The sequence below is a fragment of the Heterodontus francisci genome, chromosome 1, assembly GCF_036365525.1.
Source record: "Heterodontus francisci isolate sHetFra1 chromosome 1, sHetFra1.hap1, whole genome shotgun sequence".
In the NCBI taxonomy this organism is placed as follows: domain Eukaryota; kingdom Metazoa; phylum Chordata; class Chondrichthyes; order Heterodontiformes; family Heterodontidae; genus Heterodontus; species Heterodontus francisci.
Window position 1 is genome coordinate 188643890 of NC_090371.1, and position 26035 is coordinate 188669924.

At 40.8% G+C, this 26035-nt stretch overlaps 1 protein-coding gene across 9 annotated transcripts in view; it reads left to right on the forward strand.

The window, feature by feature from the left end:
* LOC137373923 (calcium/calmodulin-dependent protein kinase type II delta chain) overlaps nt 1–26035 on the forward strand; it is a 485051-nt gene that overhangs the window by 386471 nt on the left and 72545 nt on the right. For 5 of the 9 annotated variants that reach the window (XM_068039605.1, XM_068039544.1, XM_068039577.1 and 2 more), the window contains exons 9-13: nt 2352–2446; nt 5941–6063; nt 8442–8525; nt 17172–17214; nt 25663–25703. In XM_068039605.1, the coding sequence (XP_067895706.1) occupies nt 2352–2446; nt 5941–6063; nt 8442–8525; nt 17172–17214; nt 25663–25703 (386 nt within the window). The remainder of the gene's footprint in view (nt 1–2351; nt 2447–5940; nt 6064–8441; nt 8526–17171; nt 17215–25662; nt 25704–26035) is intronic. The other 4 variants (XM_068039556.1, XM_068039595.1, XM_068039546.1 and 1 more) reach the window with 1 other exon arrangement.

The window sequence follows — 26035 nt, forward strand, 5'->3', positions numbered from 1 at the left end:
GAACCATAGCTCTTTTACCCCTTTCCTCGCACAAGAGCACTGAAGCCAATTGTAACACTTCACCTGAGCTCTGGTTGAAATCAAGTAGCTCAGCACAGACCAGGAATTAAACATGGGACTTTTTAGTTTGTATTCTGTTGTGTTAACTGTTTTTGCTGGGAATCTGTTTCTAGCATTTAGTGTTTGGGGACAGGAGGATGCACACCCCACCCTGCTGCGCCCGCTCTCTCCCCCCTCCACCCCCCAAGAATCCCCACTATTTGTGGCAGAAACATAGGCCACCTTGGCTCCAGTTGCTCCCTCCTGAAATCCTCGCAACTTTTTGTTCCACTTTTTAAAAACTTAATTAGAACTCATTTCAAAGCAGGCTTTCGTCACTTCTTCTCATCTCTCTCCATCCATTGCCTTGTCTATTCCTTTTTATCTTTTTCACACTGCTCTCTCTCTTCGTAAAATACTTTGTGATGCTTTCTATATTGTCTTTTTTGTCTTACTTGAGCCTTGTTAGTTTTGTAGTGTCCTTCATGCATCCAAGCTAAACAGCATGCTTAACAGGTATTTTCTTTTTTTAAAAAAAACTGTCTCATGCCACCTATTCTTGAATCAGAGGCCACTGAATATTTTCATAATTTAGAGCCCTATGTGCCTCAATGTTGTGGCTCATTTCAATGTCATTGTTGAAGGTAGGGATCTGACATCTTCACATTATTCCAAATGTCACTGTCCTCCACGAGGACAGAGTAAAGTAAGACTTTCCAGGATATTTGATTATCTGAGTATTTAACAAGACCTGTTAAGAGCTTCATGTTGAACGGACAATTCAGTGCACAGTTATGAACAACATGCTTTAGTTTCTTAAATGCAAGATGTATAAAAATGCTTGCAACAGGGATTCTTGGATAGAAATCAGAAGTGGAAACCATGGCTGTTTCCTTTTCCTTTCCTAGATTACAGTTGCAGCATCCCAACTGCTGCACAATATGAGATTGTAGCACCTCAAAACTAGCTCAGCATAGGCTCATTTTGTATTTCTCTATCAGTCTATCTTGGGTTCATTCATATTAAACTTTCATCTACTTTTCCTTCACCCATCCCACAAATTCATAATCAAAACTTCCCATTTACGTTGCCTTGTCACATTGCTTGGCATTCCCAACAAATATTGTTAAAGAGGTACTACCCACCTGCTGGCTAATGTAGATAATGCATGTGTTTCAGTAATTGTATTTGCATTGGTGTGACTAGTATGTGGCGTTTTACTGTGAAATGTTAATTTGACTTTATTTTCCTAAAGCTCAGTAGTTTCCCCAAGACACTTTACTCTTCCCTCTAATCAACAGCACCAGAGTGACAATGAAAATATGAGGAATGCTCAAAAGTTGATAAAGCAAATCTAAGATATTCGTATTAATCAAAAAGTCTTCTTGGGGATGCCAATACCTTAAGTCCTGATTTCAAACCTATTTAATTCATGCTGGAAGCGCTAAAACTCAAATGTAATTGTTTTATGCATTCCAGTAATATACACAGAAACCATTGAATAAATTAGTTTCTTCTCTTGTCTCATCATCACAATTTAGATTGAAATGTAATAATTTCAACAAGCAATGCTCCCTTGGTCCTAAATTTATGATAGAATGGTTAATTTAACAAGTAGCCTTGTTAAACATTGCACTTTATTTATCCAGTGGATTTGATCTCTCATCATTTTTAATTAACTCTTTTTGTAAGGGTTTTAATTCATTTCCGGTGTTTGAGTTCACGGTCCAGGTGGTATCAGAACTGGGTATTTCTGTTAATGAGAATCCTGTTACAGTGCAGCATGCAACTCTAGCATTATTAGAACGGCTGACCTCCCCTTCTGGGTATCTGCTATGTTTCAGTCCAATCTTTATAGGCTAATGTACAGCTCTGTATAGAGAGATTGGGTCCATTAGTCTTCACTGTGATGATTTCTAAGATAACCCTTCTTATTTCACTTGTCATGGATTTAGCCCTCATCTTCCTTACAGATCAAGTATTGGGAAGCCTCCAGTCTAGCCTTAGAAACCTATATTTACTGAAAACTAAAGGCTAAGATATTTGGGTTGAAGGCTGTACAGAAACAGCCGTCAGCTGCTAGTCACCTCAGTTTTCATGGTGCTGGAAAGAGTGTATATACTGCCCAGCTTCAAACACTTGAGAAGGTGACATCCTTAATTGTGTTGAAACTTTTTTTTTAAATTAAGTATCAATCTGTATTTTCAAGCATATTAATTAATGTGGTCTTAACCTGTTCTGTTTGACAGCCCAACTATGTTTTAACCACACTAATACGGTTTAGGCATTTAGTATTTCTTTAATCTTGGCAGGTGTTATTCTGTACATACTACTGGTTGGTTACCCTCCTTTCTGGGATGAAGATCAGCACAGGCTGTACCAGCAGATCAAGGCTGGTGCTTATGATGTAAGTAAATCGAATACCTCCTGCTAACGCAAGCACTAGAAAATGTTTTGTTAATACATGTGGAGCTTTTTTATCTTTGACTGCCTATAAGTAATGTGTTGCTCATCACTCAAAAGGTAAATATTGCAAAGGGTACCACCTAAATTACAATTTTCCTATTCTTTGCATTTTTTTTCCTTTCCCCAAAGCGCAAAACCTAGTACTCTCAGTCAGCAATCTTTTTAATTGACATTTTACACCTAACCTGGTGGATCGGTCTATCAGCATACCGTTTCATAGAATATATTCAGTCACATTCAAACTTTCTATGCTCATGTTGCCTTTGAATGTTGGTACGTTCACTTCTGGAGCAATGTTGTGATAACTGAGCAGGTGTGTAGTGCCATTATCAATTAGATTTACAAGCTGTTCAAGAAATAAAACTCTTTATTTTGATAGGCAACTTGCTAAAATCTCTAGAAATCTGTCATTCCAAGAAATAGGAGGTGGAAGGAAAAAACAACAAAGGCTTCATCTAAAAGCTGGATTATATAGATGAACAGCATTCAACTAATTGCATTCCATCTGTTCTTTGATTCCAGCCTCTATAAGAAGTGGATTGACCTTATGTAAGGTTAATTCTCATAGAGAAGCTTCACACAAACATAGCCTTCAGAGTGTTAAGTTAGGAGACATTTTGGGGGGAATCTTACTAACTGTGCAAAGGCAGCTTTGGAGGTGAACAGGGAGTGCAATTCACAGAATAGCACTTAAGATCGGTCACCCAGCATGCTCCCATTTCTGGGTGATCTTGCTGGAGGCAGGTGAACAATGAGAGCGACAACCTGCTGGTAGCTGTAGGTAGCCAATTAGTGGCAATTAACTGGCCACTTGCGTCCAGTTTGGGAACGCTGCTGGGATTTTAGCAGCGGCAGACAGGCCCCAAGCTGCAGGCGAAGGCCAACGGGTCCCTGAAAGCGGCCTCCCAGTGCCAGGCCATGGGGCCAATGAGGCCTCCTTTATTTAATAGCCCTCCCACAGAGCCACTTCTGCCATAGGGTCACAGCTGTGGCCACAGGCCATCCTGAGAAGAGGATCCCCATCCACAACGATGGCCTTGCAACTGTGATGACAAATAATTTTAAAAATGTCTCACATTTTCCAGGATGCTTCTATCTTGAGTTGCCTCGCATTCTGCTGCCTGCCGCAGCAGCATCCAGCTCTCCCATCAGGACGTCACTGCGGGCTCTCCCATTGAGGCAGCCGTCCTTAATTGGATGGCACTCTCGGAGATGGCCCCTTGCTTGAACGCCTCCAGTAAGATCATGCAGGTGGGCGGCCAGGCACCCGTTTTTGGTTCAGATCTTCAATCTTCAAAGGTGTAAGATTCCGCCCTTTATGTCCAGCTGATGAATGAGCATTTTCCTCTGCTTCACTCTCCTATTGTGTTTACACAATTTCTCACTATAACAATTCTGTAATATCTTGGGTCCAGGCCTGTGAAGTGTAATATACATTGTACATCATTTCTACATCCTAGTGGCAACAAGCAGAAGTGCGTGAGATTCATAACTTGATTTTCTGGCTGCTGGTCTTCCTGGGGAAAACCATGGGAAGAGTTTTGCCTTTTGGGTTGGAATTCTGATGTCAGGGTCAAGTGGGAGTCCTGACCCCACCCTATGTGGGAAACAGTCACACGGCAGTGATTTTCCCTGATTTGGCCAGTTAGTGACCAGAGGGCTTGCTGTTCAATAAAGATGGCACGCAAGCTCTCAAAGCTGGAAGGCCAATAGGAGATGCTCCAGCATGGAAGGAGCTTCAGCCCGCTGTTTCAAGTAAGAGAGAATTTTCACACCCATTTGCCTCTGTACTGGGTGAAAATTCTGCCCTTTATGAGTAGCCTATATTGGTGGCTGAATTATGTTCAGACCTTCAGCCTTCAACACGGTTGATCACTCCATTCCCCCCAATGCCTTTCCTTTGTTGTCCAGCTGGGTGGAACTGCATTTGCCTGGTTCCATTCTTACCTAATCAGTCGTTACCAGAGAATCACCTGCACTGTCTTATCAGCCCATTTCTGTCAGTCACTTCTGGAATCCCCCAGGATCTAACCTTGGCCCTCTCCTGTTTCTTAGCTACATGCTGTTCCTTGGCAGCATTATCCAAAAACACATCAGGTTTCACATGTACACTGAAGGCACCAAACTCTACCTCACCACCACCTCTCTCGACCTCTCTACTGTTTCTAAATTGTCAGGTTGCTCCAGTACTGGATGAGCAGAAATTTCTTCCAATTAAATAATGGGTGGATCAAAGCAATTGTCTTCGCCCCCTGCCACAAACACCATTCCCTAGCCACTGACTCTATCCCTCTCCCTAGCAATTGATTAAGGTTGAACCAGACCATTCACAACCTTAGTATCATATTTGACTCCGAGATGAGCTTCCAACCACATATCATCTGCTCCATCACCAAAACCACCTACTTTCACCTATATAACATCACTCAACTCCGCTCCTGCCTCAGCTCATGTGCTGCTGAGGTCCTCATCCATGCCTTTGTTACTTGCCTCTAGACTTGCCTATTTCAATGTTCTCCTGGCAGGCCTCCCATCTTCCATTCTGCATAAACTTGAGAACATCCAGAATTCTGCTGCCCATGTCCCAACCCAAGTCCAAGTCCCATTCACGCAGCACCCCTTGCTCGCTGACCTACATTAGTTCCTGGTCTGGCAATGCCTCAATTATAAAATTCTCATCCTTGTTTTCGAACCCCTCCATTGGCCCATCATTATCCCTACCTCTGTAACCCCATCCAGCCTTACAGCCCTTCGAGATCTTTGCACTCCTCCAATTCTGGTCTCTTGCGCATCCCCATTTTAACTTCTACACCATTGGCTCCACGCCTTCAGCTGCCTAGGCCCCAAGCTCCAGAATTCCCTTCCTAAACCTCTTCACCATTCTACCTCTCTTTCCTCCTTTAAGATGTTTCTTAAAACTTATCTCTTCAACCAGGCTTTTGATCATCTGCCCAAATATCATCTTATGTGTCTCAGTGTTAAATTTTGTTTGATAATACTCCTAAGTGCATTGTGACATTTTACAAGATTAAAGGCACTATATAAATAGACGTTGTTGACTGCCCTGTGATTTCTTCAGTGGGAATTCCGGTGTCCTGCATAAGGTCAATCATTAGAATTAAAAGACACGTCTAAATTTTTCAAATCATTTCAATTAGGGAATGCTTTTCAGCAGTTCAGAGAGGAAATCAGTTGCCCAGGGTCTTGTAGATGATTTGGAAGAGGTTTAAGTATGTTTTCAAACTAATAATTTTTCAGTTAGAAAGAGTTAAATTTATACGTTTTCCTCCAAAAATAATTTTTAGTTGATTGAATTTTAAACAAACCAGCTGTCCCCATAAGTCTGGCGTTACTGTGAATTGCAAAGGTTTTACAGACAAAAACCAATTTGCTGATAATTGTCGAGTCAGCTCTGTTACTTCATCTGCTTTGTAGTTCCCATCACCAGAGTGGGATACAGTGACTCCAGAAGCTAAGGATCTTATCAATAAAATGTTAACAATAAACCCTGCCAAGCGGATCACAGCCTCGGAAGCCCTGAAACATCCATGGATTTGTGTAAGTTGCTTCCTTTTTTGCATCAATAACAACTGGATTATACTGTGCAAATTTATAAGCAGTGGTTTATTACTGATAGTTCTGGGATCATTATTTGGAAGTACAATCTAAAAAGTGTGTGTGGAGTTATCAGTTTAAAAAAAAATCTGTTCCCATTCAATGGTATCAAGATTTAAAAAATTTCCCTTTACATTATCTTCCATGTCCTTAGGATGACCCAAAGCTCTTTACAGGCAACAAATTACTTTTGAAGTGTAGTTACTATTGCAATGTAGAGGAATATGGCTGTCAATTTGCACACAATAAGGCCTCAGTAACAGCAAACCAGTTACTCTGTTTTCAGCAGAGCTGATTAAAGGGATACATATCATCCAGGATGCCGAGCGAACTCCCTTGGTGTTCAAGTAGTGCTCTGCAATCTTTCTTATCCACCTGAAGGGCAGACGCAGCTTCAGTTTAATGTCTCCAATAGTGCAGTACTCTCTCAATACTTAATTGAAGTTTCAGCCAAGATGAGCTGTTGAAATCTTGGAGGAGCATGAAAGAATGTATTGTAATGAAACTAGAATCTATGTGAAGAATGTAAGTAGGGTTCTGTGCATGGCTCATTATTTCCCTAGACCAGGGTGCCCATTGCTGTGTATTCACTGAGTAAATCTAAAATGAGTCTTCCTGTAGGCAACCATTGTGGAACTTTTTATTTACACTTCCCCAACAGAGAGGGCAGCAGAGAAGCAGTAACACAGTATAACAAAATATAGATGCTACCATTGCCATGGTAGCCATCAACCATCTCAATGCTCCTATTTCCAGTCAAAATGCTCAGCTATCTCAATACATTATCTCAACCAGTTCAATACAATACATTATATCAACATTTTGGAGCAGAGAAGCAAATCCATATAGCAAACTTTGAATGGATCACATGTGACTCAAATTCAAGCCCCTATACATAAACTTCAATCCCTTCAAGCTAAAAATCCCAGGTCTCCCAGGCTAAAGATCCAAGCCCTTCATACTAAAAGTTAAACTCTGCACGCTAACAATCGAGCCCCTTACGCAAAAAAAATCAAAGCTCCACTATGCAGCAAAGAACTCTCCCTGCCCCCAAGAACTCTTGTCACTTCTATTTTTGCTGCTTCTGGCATGATCTGCCAGCCTGTAAACCTCGCAGGTCTGAAAAGTGCTTCCTGTCTGGTGCAAAAACATTACTCCTTCGACGGTCTGAATGCAGCAATCTGGAAGCAGCTTTTCTAACCTTGAAGTTTCAACCACTCAGTGTGCAAACAAAAGTAAAAACCATGAGTTGGATTGAAGGCGTTCACAGGCTGGATTTGACCCACCAGTAACACCTTGGGCACCTAATCATTTGTTACCTTATATATGTCCCAGCCACATTGAGTGTTTTTAAAATTTGCTCAAGTGAGGGAGTTATTGTTTACTGCATGGTTTGCAAGACTGCAGCTGAGCATTGGAAGGGGAACCTGGTGTTGGAGATGCAAAATTACTTTACAGGGATATAGTTTCCAGAAAATATCAGGAGGTAAATGCTTTAAACTGCAACACATTTAACTCCAGGCAAATTGTAGTAACAGATATCTAATTTTGTGATATTGACAATTTTCTCTTTATTTGTTTTCTGAGACATTTAGTAGAACGCCCTATTACCTAGATGCCGGAAAATTTGTAGAAGTTGTGTTTAGTTTGCTGATGGAATTTTTTTAGTGCTAATAATAAAATTAGGCAGAGCTTTGTTTTAATTTTAGGTAGGTGGTAGGGGAATACAGGGAAGGTGGGGATGTGGTAGGAATATGGGATTAGTATAAATGGGTGGTTGATGGTCGGCACAGACTCGGTGGGCCGAAGGGCCTGTTTCGGTGCTGTATCTCTACTAAAAAAAATTTAAAAATTTATGGGCTTTCTGCAGTAGTGTACCAGAAACATTCTTAAATGTGGTACTGAAAGACTGGAAGAGAAACAAAAACAAAGGTTGTGAGATCAAATCTATTTGGATTTTGGCCTGCTATGTCAAAACTGATTGTCACAAACCTTTTTAAAAATGTACTTGCAAATATAAGTGTCTTAGAATTTTGCCTGAAATTGGCCACAGTTGTTTCTATTTGCTTCCTCCAGGTGTTAGCATTACTAACAATTGGGGAGGGTAGTGCAAGCCTCTTAGGCAGAGGGTGAGCATTGATAAACTCAATTATCCTTGGCCATACTCATATGAGTTATTCAGTAGTATGAGTACCTAAAGAGGCATTATTATATACAAATTGTAGTGGCTTTTTAAAAATCTAACTTATAAAATGGTACTATTATGCAACATAACACTTGTACAAACAATAATGCTTATCTTGCATTTTTCTTTTTTGCAGCAACGATCGACTGTTGCTTCTTGTATGCACAGACAGGAGACTGTGGAATGCCTGAAGAAATTCAATGCTAGAAGAAAACTGAAGGTCAGATATCATTCCGCTCTATTCCCTTAACATGAAGATATAATCTTCAATCTAATTTTAGATGTTCTTTGGTTTTTATACAAAATATATTATGCAGAGTTCGTATCTTGTGACATCAAGAGTAGGGGTGGGGTATGAAAAATACATTTCCCGGTGAGTGTTTCTTTTGTACCAGAATAAGATGTTCCAAAAGGATGTATCAAGTGTCCACCTGCAGACTACAATTTACATCTGTAATTTATAATCCTTAATACCCATTACAAAATGCTGGTTGCACAATCAAGTCTACTATTTTTGCTGTAAGGTTAGGGATGGACGAAAGATATATCTATACCTAGCCATACTTGTCTAAACAATGCTGCTTGTTACTTTCAATGGAAAGCCAAGGCTGATGAGAAGTTTCCACGCAAAAGAGTGGCTCCAGCCACAAGGTTAACCATCTTGTAATTCTTTTACCTTGCATGTGTTTATGCATGTTTAAGCATTACAGGCATTAAATTGGCTAATTCTTGAAAATGGGCATGGGAATAGCAGTGCGCCATGAACTCAGTGTATGTTCATTGCGTTTGTCACCCTCAGGCAAGGAGAAATTATGAACTATATAACGAACTTACAATACAAACCCAAAACGGACACTTTTCCTACAAAACAAAATGGAGTCAAAAGGTCAGGTCAGACCAATGCCCTGGGGACACAGGTTCAGATCCCACTGTGGCAACTGATGCAATTTAAATTCAATTCATGATTAAGTTCAATTAATTAATTTTTAAAAAATCTGGAATTGAAAGCTAGTCTCAGTCACAGTGCAATGAAACAATCATCGATTGTTGTAAAAACCCATCTAGTTCACTAATGTCCTTTAGGGAAGGAAATCTGCTGTCCTTACCTGGTCTGGTCTACATGTAACTCCAGACTGACAGCAATGTGGTTGACTCTTAACTGCCCTCTGAAATGGCCTGGCAAGCCACTCAGATGTGATGGGCAACAAGTGCTGGCCAGTGACGCCCACATCCCATGAAAGAATAAAAAAAGGTGACCTTATTCGAGACTGCTAATACACAGAGAAACTGCAAGACCCCTCAGCCAATCTTCATGTCTGGACAAGCCTTGGAGAAGGCATTAAAATGTACGCAACCTATTCTGTTTTAATGGCTACTTCTCTCCAACAAATTGGGTTAATTGTAGACCTAGTGAATCCAAATTCAAACGCAACAGAATGGGTGTGAAAAACTCCATTTTATCGAGATGGAGTGAAGATAAGTGACATCCAGACCCCATTGTCTAACAATGGCCTCACCATTAGACACCATTTATGAGAACAGTGAGAGTGAACCTCTGGTGATGTGGCAGAAACCAGGTTTCCGCTGAGGATTTTTAATAAGAGACATTCTGTGCATAATAAGCCACAAGAAGGGAGAGATCCATCTATGCCATCGAAGAGAAAGGGCCTTGCCTAAGAACAGCATCTTTGAACTACATGTTAGCAGCGATTGGAGTTTGGCCTTGAACTCCCTACCTGAGAAATCATACCAGGACTTCGCCAGTGACCTTTGGCTGGAATATAACAAAAGCAGTCTGCAGCAGTGCATCCATCTTCCTAAACCTCCCAAGTCTTTCTTCAGTGAACAAGGGTAAAGAATACAGGCCTGCACCGCTTTAAGTCTTCACCCCGTGGAAACGCAAGTTAATCAGAGGACACTTTTCACCCATCAAAGATAAATGCATGTTATTTTTTAATCTCGTGTGTGTGCGCGCATGCATATTTGTTGCATACATTTTCGGTTGTTGTACAATAAACATCTATCTTTCTTTTAAACTTCCGAGAAAACCTGTCATTTTTCTGTTTGCTGACCATTAAAACGCACGGGATGAAACTTTTTTTTCAACAAGACACTGTCTTCAGTCAGCCAAGAGGTGAAAAAGGGAGAACCATCCCCATCCCACCTGTCCTTAACATGTTGCAGGCAGCATGTTAAATTAATGATGCCTGCTATTTTAAAATTACTCTCCATGCTGCCAGCACTACCTGCACTGTTCACTGGCTGCATGCATCAGCAAGTGGCCTGATGTCAAGAGTGGCTCCTGCTACTTAAAGGCAGCCTGCCCCTCTTAAAGGAGAGTGTATTGTGGCTGCATGAAGTGTTGATAGTTTGCTAAATGGTGAATCTGGACTGTAATACCTTGAGGAATGGCTGCTAATGCGAGAGAACGAGCACCAAGATTTTCTGACATTGCACCTTGTTGCGAGATGTGGATCCTGTATCCACAGTGGAGCCAGGAGGCCCTCCAGACATCTGTTCAGAAGGCAGTGAGAAGTAGTAAGGTCGAAGGTCAGTGCCAGGTGTGTTGCTCAAAGAACACAGATACAGTGCAGGAAGAAGTTAAACAATTTGATGTGAGTTGTCAAGGTAAGTGTTGTATGATTGCCTTTAAGATCGTAATATGCTAATGAGCTGAGTACCAGGATGCAGTCATGTGACTACCAGTCTGAGTCAGCTGCAACTGTAACACCCAGAGTAAGGTTCTGTAAATAGTTGGCTCTGTACTATATATAATAGTTTAGCTGTAATCAACCTGTTTGAGATCTTCAGCATAACTGGACTCCACACATCTCATTTATGTTGCATCAGACAACTCATAACAATAAATAGTTCATCTTCGAATGGTATGTCATACCAACTGCACCATGAGCCTCGTCCACTGCTTAATTCACTCTGCCCCATCACATACTTACTAACAATCTCAATCAATACTCAACCCTTGAATTCATATTTATTACCTCACCTTCACATATATAGCACTTTTACAAGCCTCACCCTCACAGCTCACACACATTGGCAGCTATGTCAAAACCACATTACCCTCTTCCCTCCCTATTGAGGAGAACGTGGTACATAACAAGAATCAGCAGGAAAGAACTGGAGGAGGACAACCCCACCTGCACTGTTTAATCCCCATGGACGAGTCAGTGCTGGCCATCATGGGAAGGGGCATCACCTGAGGCCATGGCCACTGGTGGGCCTTGAGCAATCGATGAGGGTGTCTGCATGCCTAATCCTCCTCCTATCATCCCATTTCTTTCTCATCCCTCAATCTCTTCTGCCTCACAAGCTTCAAATATTCTAAACAGGCAATTCATACTTGCTGCTCTCCCCTCAACATAACCCAACCCTTGTCCATTTTTCATTTCAGATGCTCATAAGCCAGAACCTTCCCATTCTGAGGAGGAAGAGGAAAAATGCAGTGAACATGAAGTGACACTATAACGCAATCTTACTTTCACAGCCAGCAGTTCTGACTTTTTTTAAAATCCTTTCATGAGATATGGGTGTCGCTGCCCAGCCCTCATTGCCCTTGAGAGGGTGGTGGTGAGCTGCCTTCTTGAACCATTGTAGTCCAACTGGTGTAGGTACACCAACAGTGCTGTTAGGAAGGAAGTTCCAGGATTTTGATCCAGCAAGAGTGAAGGAACGGCGATATTGTTCCAAGTCAGGATAGCATGTTACTTGGAGGGGAACTTGTAGGTCGTCATATTTCCATGCGTCTGTTGTCCACGTTCTTCTAGGTGGAAGAGGTCACGGGTTTAGAAGGCAGTGTCAAAGGAGGCTTGCTGAGTTGCTGCAGTACATCTTGTATATGGTACACATTGCTGCCACTGTGCATCGGTGGTGGAGGAGTGAATGTCTAAGGTGGTGGTTGGGGTGCCGATCAAGCGGGCTGCTTTGTCCTGGATAGTGTTGAGCTTCCTGAGTGTTGTTGGAGTTGCACCTATCCAGGAATGTGAGATGAGCAATGGCAAGTGCTTAAAGAAATATTTAATAATTCTCAATGAATCTGTATTCCATTGAGAAACAAAAGGCTAGATTTTCATGATAGAATGGGAAATAGGAACTGGGTCTGGTTTTGGGTCTGAAACCTACTTTCTGAGGGAAGCTGCTTCAGAATGCAATTTTCAAATGGAAAAGCCTTAATTGGTATGGAAACCAGTTTCCTGTCCTCTTAGAGCCAGTGGGATTAAAAATGGCAGTGGGATAGATCAAGTGTGAGGCTTATGTATTCTTTCACGGCAACCATCACTGAGGCTGCTGGTTGTACTGAGGGATGGATTTGCCTTCCACAGCACCAGAGGGAAGTGAGATATCACAGGGGAGCTGGAGGCCTGACACTAGGGGAGGGCAGATCCCCGCTTCATCGATCCCTGCCTGGATCTAATGCTGGAGGCCATGAGCGAGAGGAGGGAAGGCCATTTCAGCAGGGACAAAGGTGAGAATATTCCATGCATAGTCTTCGGCCATGATCTGGTTGAATGACTGAGCAGGCTCGACAGGCCGAATGGCCTACTGCTGCTCCTAATTCCTATGTTCAAAGGGATTTAGATAGGTTAAGTGAGTGAGCAAGAAGGTGGCAGCTGGAATATAATGTGGGAAAGTGTGAGGTTATTCATTTGGTAGGAAGAATGGAAAAAAGGAATATTTTTTAATTGGTGAAAAGCTGTTAACTGTTCAGAGAAATTTGGGTGTCCTACAAGAAACACAATGTTAACATGCAGGTACAGCAAGTAATTAGGAAGGCAAATGGTTTGTTAGCCTTTATTGCAAGGAGGTTGAAGTACAAGAGTGAGGAAATCTTGCTGCAATTGCAATGAGCTTTGGCGAGAGCCTCACCTCGACTACTGTGTATAGTTTTGATCTTTGTACCTAAGGAAGGAGATACTTGCCTTAGAGGAGATGCAGGAAATGTTCACTAGATTGATTTCTGGAATGAGAGGATTGTTCCTATGAGGAGAGATCGAGTCGAATGGGCTTATACTTCCTGGAATTTAGAAGAATGAGAGGTAATCTAATTGAAATATATAAAATTCTTCAGAGGTTTGACAGGGTAGATGTTGAAAAGTTGCTTTCTCTGACTGGAGAGTCTCAAATTAGGGGGCAGAGTCTCAGGATAAGGAGACAGGCATTTCAGACTGAGATGAGGAGAAATTTCTTCTTTCAGAGAGTTCCGAATCTTTGGAACTCTACCCCAGAGGGCTATAAATGCTCAGTTGTTTAGTATATTCAAGGCTGAGATCAACAGATTTAGACTTCGAGGAAATCAATGGATATGGGGATCAGGCGGGAAAATGGTATTAAGGTTGAAGATCAGCCATGATCTTATTAAATAGCGGAGCAGGCTTGGGGGTGGGGGAAGGTGTATGGCTTACACCTGCACCTATTTATATTTCTATGTTTGCACCAGCTATCTTGCAGCCACTAGGGAAGCACCTCATAGGAGCACTAAGATGGGCAAACGCACATGAAAGACAGGCACTAAGGAAATGCACAGGAGTGATTATTTTTGTAGGAATTATGTAATAATTTAATTAATAAAATTGGATTGGAATGTGCATTTTCTGGTGGTTTTTGTTTTGGAAAGAGGACAATGTGATGGACAATGATAGAGGAAAGGTAATGAGCGTGAGACTGTGATGAATAGGCAGCTGTCATGGAGGACACTGGTATTCCTCATTAATTATTTGATCATGTAGAACCCTGACAGCTTCCCTTCCTGTTCCTCCACTTCCTATTGAACTTCCTGTTCCTTCACTTTCTCCTCCTCTTGTTCCTGCTCCTGTTCTTCAGGATCCTGTTGCTCAGCTTCTCACCTGATAGGTGGTGGCAAGGGCTGTTCCCTCATAATGGCAAGATTGTGCAGCATACTATCAGTCTTGTTACCCACTCGGCTGAGTACCACAAGTCTCCTCCAGAGTTGTCCAGGCAGCGAAAAGATTGCTTGAACATCCCGATGGAGTGTACTATAATGTTCCTCAAACTAGCATGGCTCTCATTGTAGGCCTGTTGTGCACATGCGGGTGGGTTCCACACCGGAGTGATGAGCCATGTCATGAGTGGATAAACCTTGTCTCCCAGTAGCCTGCTTTTGACTTGCCATGATGAGTCAAATACAGGTGACACAGACTTCCACAGAATGAAGGAATCATGACAGCTGCAGGGTAACAGGCAGGAAACAGCATGATGTGCTGCCTGTGAGCGTGCACCAACTACACATTAAGGAGGTGGAAACCCCTTCGCTTCATGAAAATAGCCGAGTTTAGATGAGGCATAAATAAAGCAGAGGCAATATGCATACAATCAATGGCACCCTGGACCAAGGGGAATCTGCAAGCCATGTAAACCCTCATGCTCGTTCCACCTGCTTATCTTTTGTATGTGAGAATGATATTAAACTATACTTCGCCTCAGTGATGTCCCTTATGTAGCAGTTGTCATGCTAGGCCCCCACCTGCCAAGAATGAGGCATATCAATGTTGTCACGAACATTGATTTTTAACTGTTGGAGCAAGGAAATGACTTGTTAAACAGATCAGCCATGGCTGGAAAAAAACATTTACATACTAACAGACCTTTCGAAGGTGAGGAAGTGCATTCCAGGGCCTGCTAAGGAGGATACAATCCACAAGGGCCAGGACTGGTTAGACCAGCTGGTCACATGACTACCTGGCTGTTCCAGGGTTTTCTTTTGAACTGGCCACAGAGAGTTTGAAGGCAGAAAGTCTGTTTGCTCCTGAACTGAGGCGATCTCTCCTGTCTGCTCCCATCTCTTTCTCACAAGCCTCTGAATCCACTGAAGACACATGAACCCCGAGAGAGAAGTCTTCTACAGCAAACAAGGTTTAAGAAGAATACTGGGCCCCAGCGAAAAGAAGGATCTACCTACAATCAAGGACTCGACAGTGAGCTCGAAGAACCATAACAAAAACTCTTCAGATATTGCCTCAAACTTTTCACTTCATTTTTCTTCTGTAATTTTCTGTCTCTATTTGCATGCGTGTATTGCGTATGCATGCTAGTGTGGGCATGTGTATCTGTAGGCATCAATCAAATTAGAGTTTAAGTTCAAGTTTAATAAATTTCAACTTTTCTTCTTTAAATCTAAGAAAGCCTGTTTGTGCTGGTTTCTTTGCCTTATATTTGGAAAGCGGTGAACAAGGATTCACCACGGAGGAGCTAAAAACACGGTGTGTTTAAAATTAAACCCTGTTGCAGTAAGACCAGGTGAAGGCTGAGAAGGAACCCTAGACCTCTTTCTCACATGGTTGTAACACAGTGCACTGCAAACTGCGAGGTATTGCATATATCTCCAGCAGCAGCCTGGAAGGAGCCAGACATGCAAAAATTACTAGCCCAGGTCACCTCAACAGCCACAGGCAATGCCGTCCTTGTTCTGATTTAGCTGCAACTGTTGGCAGATTTCAGTGACACCCTCTTTTGTGAAGTAAAGGCATCTCTGCAATGGTCCTCAGTGAAGTTGAGGTAAGATCTCAAAGAATATGGCCTCTTGCTGAGCACCCTTTTCTGATTGGCTGCTCATGCTCTACTGAAGAGTCGTGGGACTAAAGTGGCTTTCCTTTTATGGCAGCTTGCACCTGACAGGGACCCTCTACTGACTACATCACTGCAGCATTTTCCTGGCAGCCTGACAAGAGTGCCTTCCCATGAGATCTGTGGCCTTTACCTTATAGTGCATGTGATGTTTCAAGCTGTGGGTACTGTGTTGGTTGCCAGGTTCTTGTGGACATGGTGCACCAATTTCTCCTGCATAAAGATTGAATAATTGTGAGGAAGACTCGCAGTTGAGTATGTGCCAAGTGGATGAAGGGATTTTACAGTTGTACATGTAAGTAATTGCTGTTCAGAGTACTGGATAGCCATAGCAAAAGATTCCCCCAGTTGGAGCCCCGATTCTTAAAAGGAGTGCATTGTGAAGAGTTAGTTGTGGAAATGTTGTTTTAAAATGGAGCCAAGGATGGACAAGGAAGAAAAGGAGATTATAAACATTGTGTTGGCTTGCCTCCCCTGGTACACTCATTGAACTTATTACAGCACTGGTCTGCACTGTTGTAAGTGAATGTTGGCATTCACTGCCAGTACCATCTCCCTTCAGATGGCATAAATGACATTTCTGCCAAGAACACCCAGCAGTCTGTGTCTCCCAATGTCAAATTCCTTGGAGGAATTGCAAGTCTGTGTCTTCACATTATGACATCTTCTGTGCCTTAGTTTCACAGCATTCTTTGTTAGGCTGCATATGTCAGCTGGTTGCATTGTAGACATTCTACAAAAAAGTATCAGAAAAAGATTAATTAGACAAGCTGAGAACCAAGTGTGTGTGCCAGGCACTGCACCTTCTTGTCTGATTGTTCCCCAGCATACTGCTCAGTTGTGCAGACTGAACTGTCTTTTTAAAGACTGGCCTGTTATTTCTATCCACTTTAGCAAATTGCTCCTGTTTCACGCTAGTGATCCAGTGGGTACATAAATGAAACGTTTTGTGTAGATACCTTTCCTGACATCAGCATGCCCAAATCTTTTTCCATTGGTGTAAAAGTGGTGCAACACTTCACGTGGTAATTCACCTCAGTTTATTTTTGCATGTCGCTATAAATATTGCATGAACAAAACTCAAAACTTACACTGATTTGGCCAAATACACATTCATAATGGCTGAAAAGTCAATTAGCATGAAAAAAATCTGCCTGTTAAGCTGTACCAGAACATTCATGCGTCATTTGATATTTTATTTTAGTTGTTTATAAGATCTGCTTTGCCAGAAGTTGTTCATCATTTTTGTTTTCTTCAACTTTTCCAGGGAGCTATTCTCACAACAATGCTTGCCACAAGAAACTTCTCGGGTACGTGTGCAAATTATGTTTTTGCATCCTCTGTCTACATATTAACTGTACAGAAAGCTCAAAATCATGAAATGCCACATCCACATCTAGACAACATTTGTATTATAATGGGTCAGCAACTTTAGAACCATTCATGATAGATTGTTTGTATGGCTACATAACAATTCTGTGTGGTAATTTATGTTTGTCAGATGTACGTATCAATGTAAATTTGATCAGTGTAGCAATAAGTAATTCAAAATCATCAATGTTAAGTGGAGAACACATTGGCCTAAAATTTGTGGTTACAATGACATTGAAACTGTCAGCGTTTGCCATCATTACTTCATCAAATTGAAAAAACTTCTGGCGTCTTCACATGCTGAGTTAACTGCAGAAATCCAAAATTTGCTGTCATTGACACCCTACAACTCCACAGGGGTGCTGTTGCAGTCTTCACAGATGCATTCAGCACAGAATCAGTGATTTGACATTCACTTCAACTTTTTACGCACTATGTTCACTATAAAAAACATTGAAAACGTTGATATAAAAGCAAAATACTATGGATGTTGGAAATCTGAAATAAAAACAAAAACTGCTGGTAATACTTGGCAGGTCTGGCAGCATCTGTATAGAGAGAAGCAGAGTTAACATTTCAGGTCAGTGAACTTTAATCAGAACTGGAAAAGATTAGAAATGTAATCGGTTTTAAGCACATAAAGCGGGGGTGGCGGAAAAGAGAAAAAAGGGAAGGTGTTGATAGGACAGAGGTTCAGAGAGATTAACTGACAAGGAGGTCATGGGGAAAAGGCAAAGAGTGTGCTAATGGTATGGTGAAAGAAAAAGCATTGGTGCAAAGAAGGTATTAAATGACAGAATAATGAACAGCCCCAGCCAAACGCACAAACATGAAAAATACAGCACTGTATTAGGATTTTTTATTTCTCAAATAATAAAGATATGGAGGCCCTTCCCCAACCCCTCCAATGGTAATTTCAATGCCCAAAATGACCAACACTTGCCTTTTTCCCTACCTGAACTCTTTTCCCACCCCCCCCCCAACCTTCAAACATTTGCCCTTCAACCCCTTACCACCATTCCTACATCTAATGAAAAGTGATTTCCCCACTCCCTCCACCTCTCCTGTCCTGCAAATTTTATTCCTCCCCCCCTCCCTACCAGGTTCTCGCTTTGGAACTCCATACGGAGTTCCAAAGGTGCGCGAAGGACAAATGGCGGCCATAAAATCGGCGTGGAATGGCCGCCGCCTGCAGCTAGATTACGTTATGTGTCCTTATTGTTCATTTGAATGTGCAGGTCAAGGGCCCGGTGCCAGGTGGCGAGGGGGGCGCACAGAGGTCCCCCCGCTGCTGGTAATATGTGGCGGGTCCTTCTCGACGTCATGGGTCGAGGCGGGCCTCTCCCCGCAGAATTTTACAGCCCCCCCCTGCTGCGACCCACTGCGTCGAAGGACTGGTAAAATTCAGCTGCCTATTACATTTCTAACCTTTGCCAGTTGTGATAAAAGGTCACTGACCTAAAATGTTAACTCTGCTTCTCTTTCCATTGAAAAAGTTGAGCTGTGTTGAATGAGATGTTAACTGAATTTTAAATGGCATACTCAGTCATAAATACTGCTGAACAACCTCTCTGGCCCTGAAAAGCTAATTTTAGATGTGTGGAGTGTCATTCCCTCCATTTCATGATTAAAAATTCAAAAAAATTTAAGAATAATTCATTTTTTAAAGTTTATTTGATATTTCAGATTCTACCTTAATCCCATGTGTATGCCCCAATCTTTATTGCGCTGTCTGTAAAATTATTCAAAAGTGATTGATAGCACTTTTTACATCTTAGTTTGCTGTCTATGAGAATTCTTACATCTTGGCTGCTCAGCCTGCTTGGTGAATTCACTGTTCCTGGATGCCAGAGATCCCCTATGGATGGCACTAAGATGAAATTGGCATAATAGGGGAAATTAACACCACAGAGCCCACTAAACCTGAGCGTTTTCTTTGAGGACAGTGAGAATGCCATCTTTTAACAGCTGCCCGCAGAATCTGGGCCATTTTGTCAATTGCCATCTGTTCTTCTAGGTTTAGTTTTTAAAATTTATCCCCACAACTTTATCTGTATTTACAACATTATTATTTATCAGACTTGATGCATTTAATGCACAAATTAGCTGGAGTTATTAAAGGGCCTGTTTGCTTTTATTATTACCAAATGCCTGTTCAGGTGGTCTTAACCATAGACCATATCATTAGTTCTATATAACTGTGAAGAAAAATGATAAATTGATCAAAAAGTACTCTAAAATTTTGGGGCAAGTGTGATATTAAGGTTCATTGTAAGAGCCAGGTGATACTTGATAATAAAGATAATTAGGTTTTTGAGTTTCTTGATGAATTGAACCAACCAGTTTTTAGACACTACAGTACGTTGGAGAGTTTCACAGGACAAAAAGCAGCAGTTAACAGAATTGACACGGCCTATAATGTTCCATTGGATGCTTAGCACAAGTGATTTGGGAGACGTGGTGAATCAGGCTGAAATTGAGTCTCAATGAAGAAAGAACTTAAGATATATCTATACCTAATTTAGAGGAGAAAATTGTGATAGTTGGTGATAAAAGGGAGACTGCATTGCAAGAAATGAAAAGGTACAAATTCATATGTGCAAAAGCGATCAATTTAGATAAGTTCCACAATTGCTCCAGAATTACATAATTCGTCTGAGCTTAAATTATGATTTTTTTAGGAATAAGGAAATGTTATAGTTCTTTCCTTATCAGCCTCACTTACTTACCTGCCCTCTTGAATCTCTCAATCCCATTTCTCTCCAGAAATGCACTTATGGCCCCTCAAACCCATTTATAATGTCTGCTCCTTTGGTAACATATTTCAAATTGTAGTGGTATTTTTAAAAAATGTGTTCTGCCTGTTTTCCCATCTATTTAACATCAATTTGTGTCCCTAGATCTTCAAACTCGTCTTTAAAAATCCTTCAGTTAAGTCAGTTTAAATCTTTTTTCCAAAGAAGATGAAGTCACCTTCTTGGCCTTTCTTCAGAACTTAACAATTCTGGGTATCAGGAATTTTTCATTGCTCACAATTTCCTTCCTATCATTCAATAGCCAGAACTGAAAAATTAAGGTGATGGTGACTGAGGTGAAAAAAAGGAAGCAATTTAAAAGTAACAGAAGTTGTTTAAGGTAGCCACAGCAAAATATGCCGGCAGCAGATTATGCTGTGACATCCAAATAGTATTGGATTTCTTTTTGAATGAGATAAGCGTAGGCTATGTGGAAACTAGAAGATGATGCGGAAAAGGTGAGTCATATGAATTGAACGAATTGATATATGTTCATGGATGTTCATAATGGCAAAACATGCCATTTTATCAGGAGGCTCAGTAAGGAGAGGTGCAGATAGTTGCTGTAATAAATAGCCTTAGTAAGGTTGTATGCGCTGTTCTAGTGGCAGAGAGATAGGCATGAACATGACAAATTTAATTACCCACCGGACATAATGGTTGGAATTTTGTGCTGGCAGCGGGGATCTTGATGTCAGGGGAAACTGACTCAGAGATCCCTGCACTGGCTCTTGTGCGGAAGGCCCGCCGAGTTTAGTGCCAATCAGGCACTGAACTGGACAGTGGCGGGCCTTCTGTATGATTTAGGGTTAGGGTTAGGGTTAGGGTGGAAGTCCTGGCTTTGTAGAGCTGCTGGCTAATCAGAGGCCGGCAGCTCCAGCGCCACCATGGAGGCGGTGTGTGCTGCTGTAGCTGCAGTAACCAGATACCAAGGAGCATCGCTGGAACCAGGCTCAAGGTAGGTCAGGGCGAGAGGGGTCTCGGGGGATGGGGACTCAGCAGCAAGGGCAGTGGGGGTGGCCCTCCGAGGGCTCCCCCCTTCCCGATGCTAGGTCCCTTGTTCAGGCACTAAGTGGCTTTAAACGAGGGGAACACCCCTGCCGTCAACCACAGCCATGAAGCAGACCGCATAGTTTTTTGTGCCATGCTTCCCATGCGGCGACAGTGCCGCCCGCTGCATAGGTAATTGTGGCTGTGGTGGGACGAGTTAATAAGGGCCTCAATTAGTTGAAGGGCGTAAAGGACGTTTACAGGCCTTTCCGCTCTGGACTAAATTTCAGCAGAGGCGGGATGGTGGCAGGGTTCCTCCACCGATTTTATGCTCTCCCCACCTCCAAACGCACCGCGTCGGAGAGCATAGAATTCCCCCCGATGGTTCTTGTGCTGCTAGGACTGGAGTGAAGGACAGCCAATGTTGCATTTGGACAGCAATGCCCAAAGCTCAATAGTGTAGATGAAGGAATGGATAAATCCTTGGCACAATTTTTGATTTGTTTGAGGATTCCACCTTTCCCTTAGAAGATGGAAGAGGTGGGTAGAATCTGTGATATGGTAAAATGTGTTTGGGTTGCTGGATGAACTGTATTTATGTTCTGTACTTTTTTGTACTATTCTATTCCATGATATATGTATAATATTGGTCGGGCCATAATTTTCAAGACTAAAATAAAATGATCTTCGGTTTTCAAGTAAGACTTGAAAATGTGGATATAATCAAAATAAAATTGAACTTATCCTAAATTGGTCTGAATGCAATATACAAAGATTAGATTAGAATTTTACCTAAATAATAGCATAAAATCTTAAGATTTGATTTCAGTCTAGCAGATTTGGTGCATTCCAATCTGTTTCATTAGCAGTCAGACTTTTCAGGATTGACCAAAGACATCGGCGGCAGTTCACTTCATTTGTGTCGGCTCTGCTGTTCTGCATTATTGAAATGCAATTCTTCCTTTTGGGAATGGAGGTCTGCAGAATTTAGTCACGTGTTACATGATGTCCTGCATATACACTTTTTTCTGTAAGCTATTTCCTCTATATACAGTTTACAAGTATCAATCCAAAGTCATTCTTTTGCTTGAAAAATGCTGCATTATCTAGTAGTACAAACTAAGCAATTTTTAATATATAGCTTTTTTGTACAATTACATACAAACATTCAAAACTAATTAACATAATCCAAAATTGCTCACTTTGAATTGAGTAGACTGTATAAAGACATTAATTTTTATATATATAGAATATATATATATAAATATATATAGAAAATATCATAAACCGGAGAAAAAACCAAATAGTGTAGTTCAATGTATTTCTTTGTTTGTTGTCATCAAGTTAATTACAGAGCATGACTTGCAATGTAATGGCATATTGTTTTTATTTCACCATGGCTAAGTGCACCTGTTAACAACAGCAATTAGAAACCCTTACACCCAAAATTTGTATAATCTATATTGAAGTCCTTGCTTTCTTTGGTTGTCACTTTGCATCATTGGCTATATAGAGCATACGAGACTGGCTGAAGAATATAAATTATTGCAAATTATTTTTGGCATGCTTCGGTGACAAATTGGATAATTAATTCTGCGTAAAGGTTGACAACATAAAAGGATGTAAATGTTTTCCCTTTTTTGTTCTTCACTGTACCTTGAGGTTAAATATTTTGATTTTGTCTTTTCCTTCGCCTCCTCTTCCTATCAGCAAAATGCGTTTCAGACTTTATTGTTAGGATCTTAAAGCTAAATAAAACCCTTCAGTTTTAGTGAGATTAGCTTTTCAAAAAAGGCCCCATAGATTAATTCACAAGTTATCTCTCTAGCTTCAGATATTTGGAAGGGAAAGGGAAATGACTAGTCACTTGGGCTGTTGCAACCTTGTAACTATTCTTCCTTTCATCAGTCATACTTAATATAAGTACCTTCTGCTAAGTTTGGGACAAAAATGTTAACTGATTAATAAATTCATCGTGAAATATTTAAAATGGCACAATATCTTGAAACGTTTTCTTTTTAAAATGCAGGATTTTATATGCCGTAGATAACTTTGCAATTCTATGAATAATAGATCTGACAATTTTAGCGAAGGTAACTATTTGGCCTGGGTTGTAGACAATGGTCAGCTATTAAATCTGCCTTCACAGGTAACAGTGCTCGCATGATCTATTGGATGTAGACAGGAATTGGAGGTTGGAATATAAAGTATGGAACAAATATCACCAAAATAACAATAATAATTGGCTATGTTTTGCAAACAATACTCCATTATTCAACAGAGGAATACAGAAACCTGGTTACTGTCAGTTTGACATCAGTTATGGGGTTTTGAGGAAGTTACTAGAATCTATCATCAGGGACAGAGTAACTGAGCACTTGGACAGGTATGAGATGATGTGACAGTTTTTATGTGGATGTGGATGTGGATTTGTAAAGAGGTCATGACTGACTAATCCAGCTGAATTTTTTGAAGAGGCTACTAGCATGGTGGATAGTGAAATGTCTTTGACTTCCAAAAGGCAATTGTTGAGGTTCCCCACAAGAATTTTTTATCAAAAATGCAGACACAGAGTAGAAGGTAATCTTGTGATGTAGGTTGGTAATTGGTTGGGAGCTAGGAGCTAGAGAATAAGGGCAAAGGCCAATGTACTCTGATTGATGGGATGTGATAAGTGATGTAATTCAGGGATCTATACTGGCGCCTAATTTTTTCACCATATAATATTGACTTTGCTGAAGGAATGGAAAGCAGTACATCTAAATTTGCTGCTGATACAAAGTTAGAAGGTACAGTCTGGTGTGCAGATGGGAGTAGAAAGTTGAAAAGAGGTACAGTAGACTAATAGAGTGGTCAAAACGGTTAGAATGCAATGGTGAGGAAGCGATGCTTCTATTGTACATAACCTTGGTTGGCCACTACCTGGTCAACTACATTCAGTGTTGGGCAGATGCGGATTTACCAGAATGATGCCGGGGCTTAAAGGGTTAATTCATGAAGCGAGGTTGCATTAATTTTGTTTGTATTTTCTTGAGTTTAGAAGATTGAAGAGTCATTTTATTGGGGTCTTTAAAATGATGAAAGGGATTACATAGGGTAGATTCAGAGAAACTGTTTCCTCTGGTGGGAAGTCCAGAGTATGAGGGAATAATAAAATTAGAACTAGGTCATTTAGAAGTCGGGAAGCACTTTTTCACACAAAGGCTGTGGATGCTGGGTCAATTGAAAGTTGCTAAACTGCGATTAGAAGATTTTTGTTAGGTAGGAGTATCAAGAGATATAATTTAAATGCAGATAAATAGATTTGATACCGATCAGCCATGATCTATTTGAATGATGGAACAGGCTTTTGGGATGAATGGCCTACTCTTGTTCCAATGTTCCAATAATTTGGCTGTCAAAATAAATTAGATGAATAAATTTGTAGATGTTTGATTTAATCAGCACAGTAGACTTTGTGGATCAACCAGGGAAGTTTCTGAAGTAAAAATTGAAAAACTGTAAAGTATAATGGCCCTGAATTTGTGTGCAGGTTGTCCCAATCTTTTAATATAACTTTGGCATTTTGGCAGAATCCTTGGAGAAATAATGTGTCCTCGTTCAACTTTTTCTGCTGTTCCTCTAGAAGTTTCATTCATCTTACGGTGAAGTTACAGCTGGAGAATGGGAGAAATGTAGGGGCTATGCTCTTGAATAGAGTGGAATATACTAAGTACAAATTAATGAAATCTGTTCCCTTGGTAGTATATGGGGAAAGATTGGTTCTAATCCTAATTATACTGTTCTTTGTAGTTCCATTTATAATACTGCAAAGAAGTATTGCTAAATTTCTTGATTAAGTAGGCTGTATTTTACAAATGAAAAACCATGAGTTTCAACATGACATTTTTAAGCTGTCATTTTGCTTCTACTTGTCAAACAATCTGATGCTAGACATACATCTGTTATCCTGGTGGACTTAATTGACCAATTTTAAGCAAACACGAACAGCTACACAAAAGAGATATTATGCAGCATTTTTGGTTATTAGAAATACAGCTAGCAACTTAAGGATGTGCTACCTTTAATAATTCCTCATTTTTAGTAAGACTTTGTTTTTGTTTGAAACTGTCGATCAACCAGTTACATATAAAAGTCCCCATTTCTTTTTAAGGTTTTACAAATTTGATATCTACTTGTATCAGGAAATGTTGAGAAAGAAGTGACCTAATCATAAACCTGTTTGTTTCTGTTCCTCCATTTTTTTTCCTTTTTCCACTTTATTTGGGATGTGTTCCCTGTAAGGTAAGACCCTAAGCCACTAATCGGGCATTTTTGCATCTCGAAACAATCACTGCCTGATTGATTGATTGATAATCCCTGCTTGCTATTTGAATTTATAATTCACTTTTGCCTGCTGTCTATAAATTTGCTTTGGGTATTTTTCTGCCTAACTATGATTGCTTTCAACTGCAGAAAAATTAGTTCTGGCCTGCAGCAGCTGTTTAACTATTACTGCTGCTGCTGCTGCAAGTTAAACAGTACTGGCTTTGCCCAAAGAAAAAATGCTTGTGGCATTTGGACATTATGCAGCTGAATATGATCTTTGTTATTAATTTACAGCAGCAAAGAGTTTGATGAACAAAAAGACAGATGGAGTTAAGGTAAGTTTGAAGTCACAAGTACTGACATGTCATCTTTTTTAATCTTACAATTCTGCAATTTTCTGCTCTCTTTTCCCTCTGTCATTTTATCACTTTGACAAGCATGCAGGCTCGTGTGGCTTTCACAAAAATAGCTTCCCACCCTGTACGCCAGTGTAAGTTTATTTTTAACCAACTCTTTCCTTGCAGACAGAAAGCCATGTTGCTGCCAACTCAAGAGATTAGCTTTAGAAAATTCTATTCAGTTACCAAAAAATAAACTTCAAGCTATAGCTCTAACTACAAATTTTCAATTGTTCATTTAAGAAATAGCCAATATGATTATTTGCCTC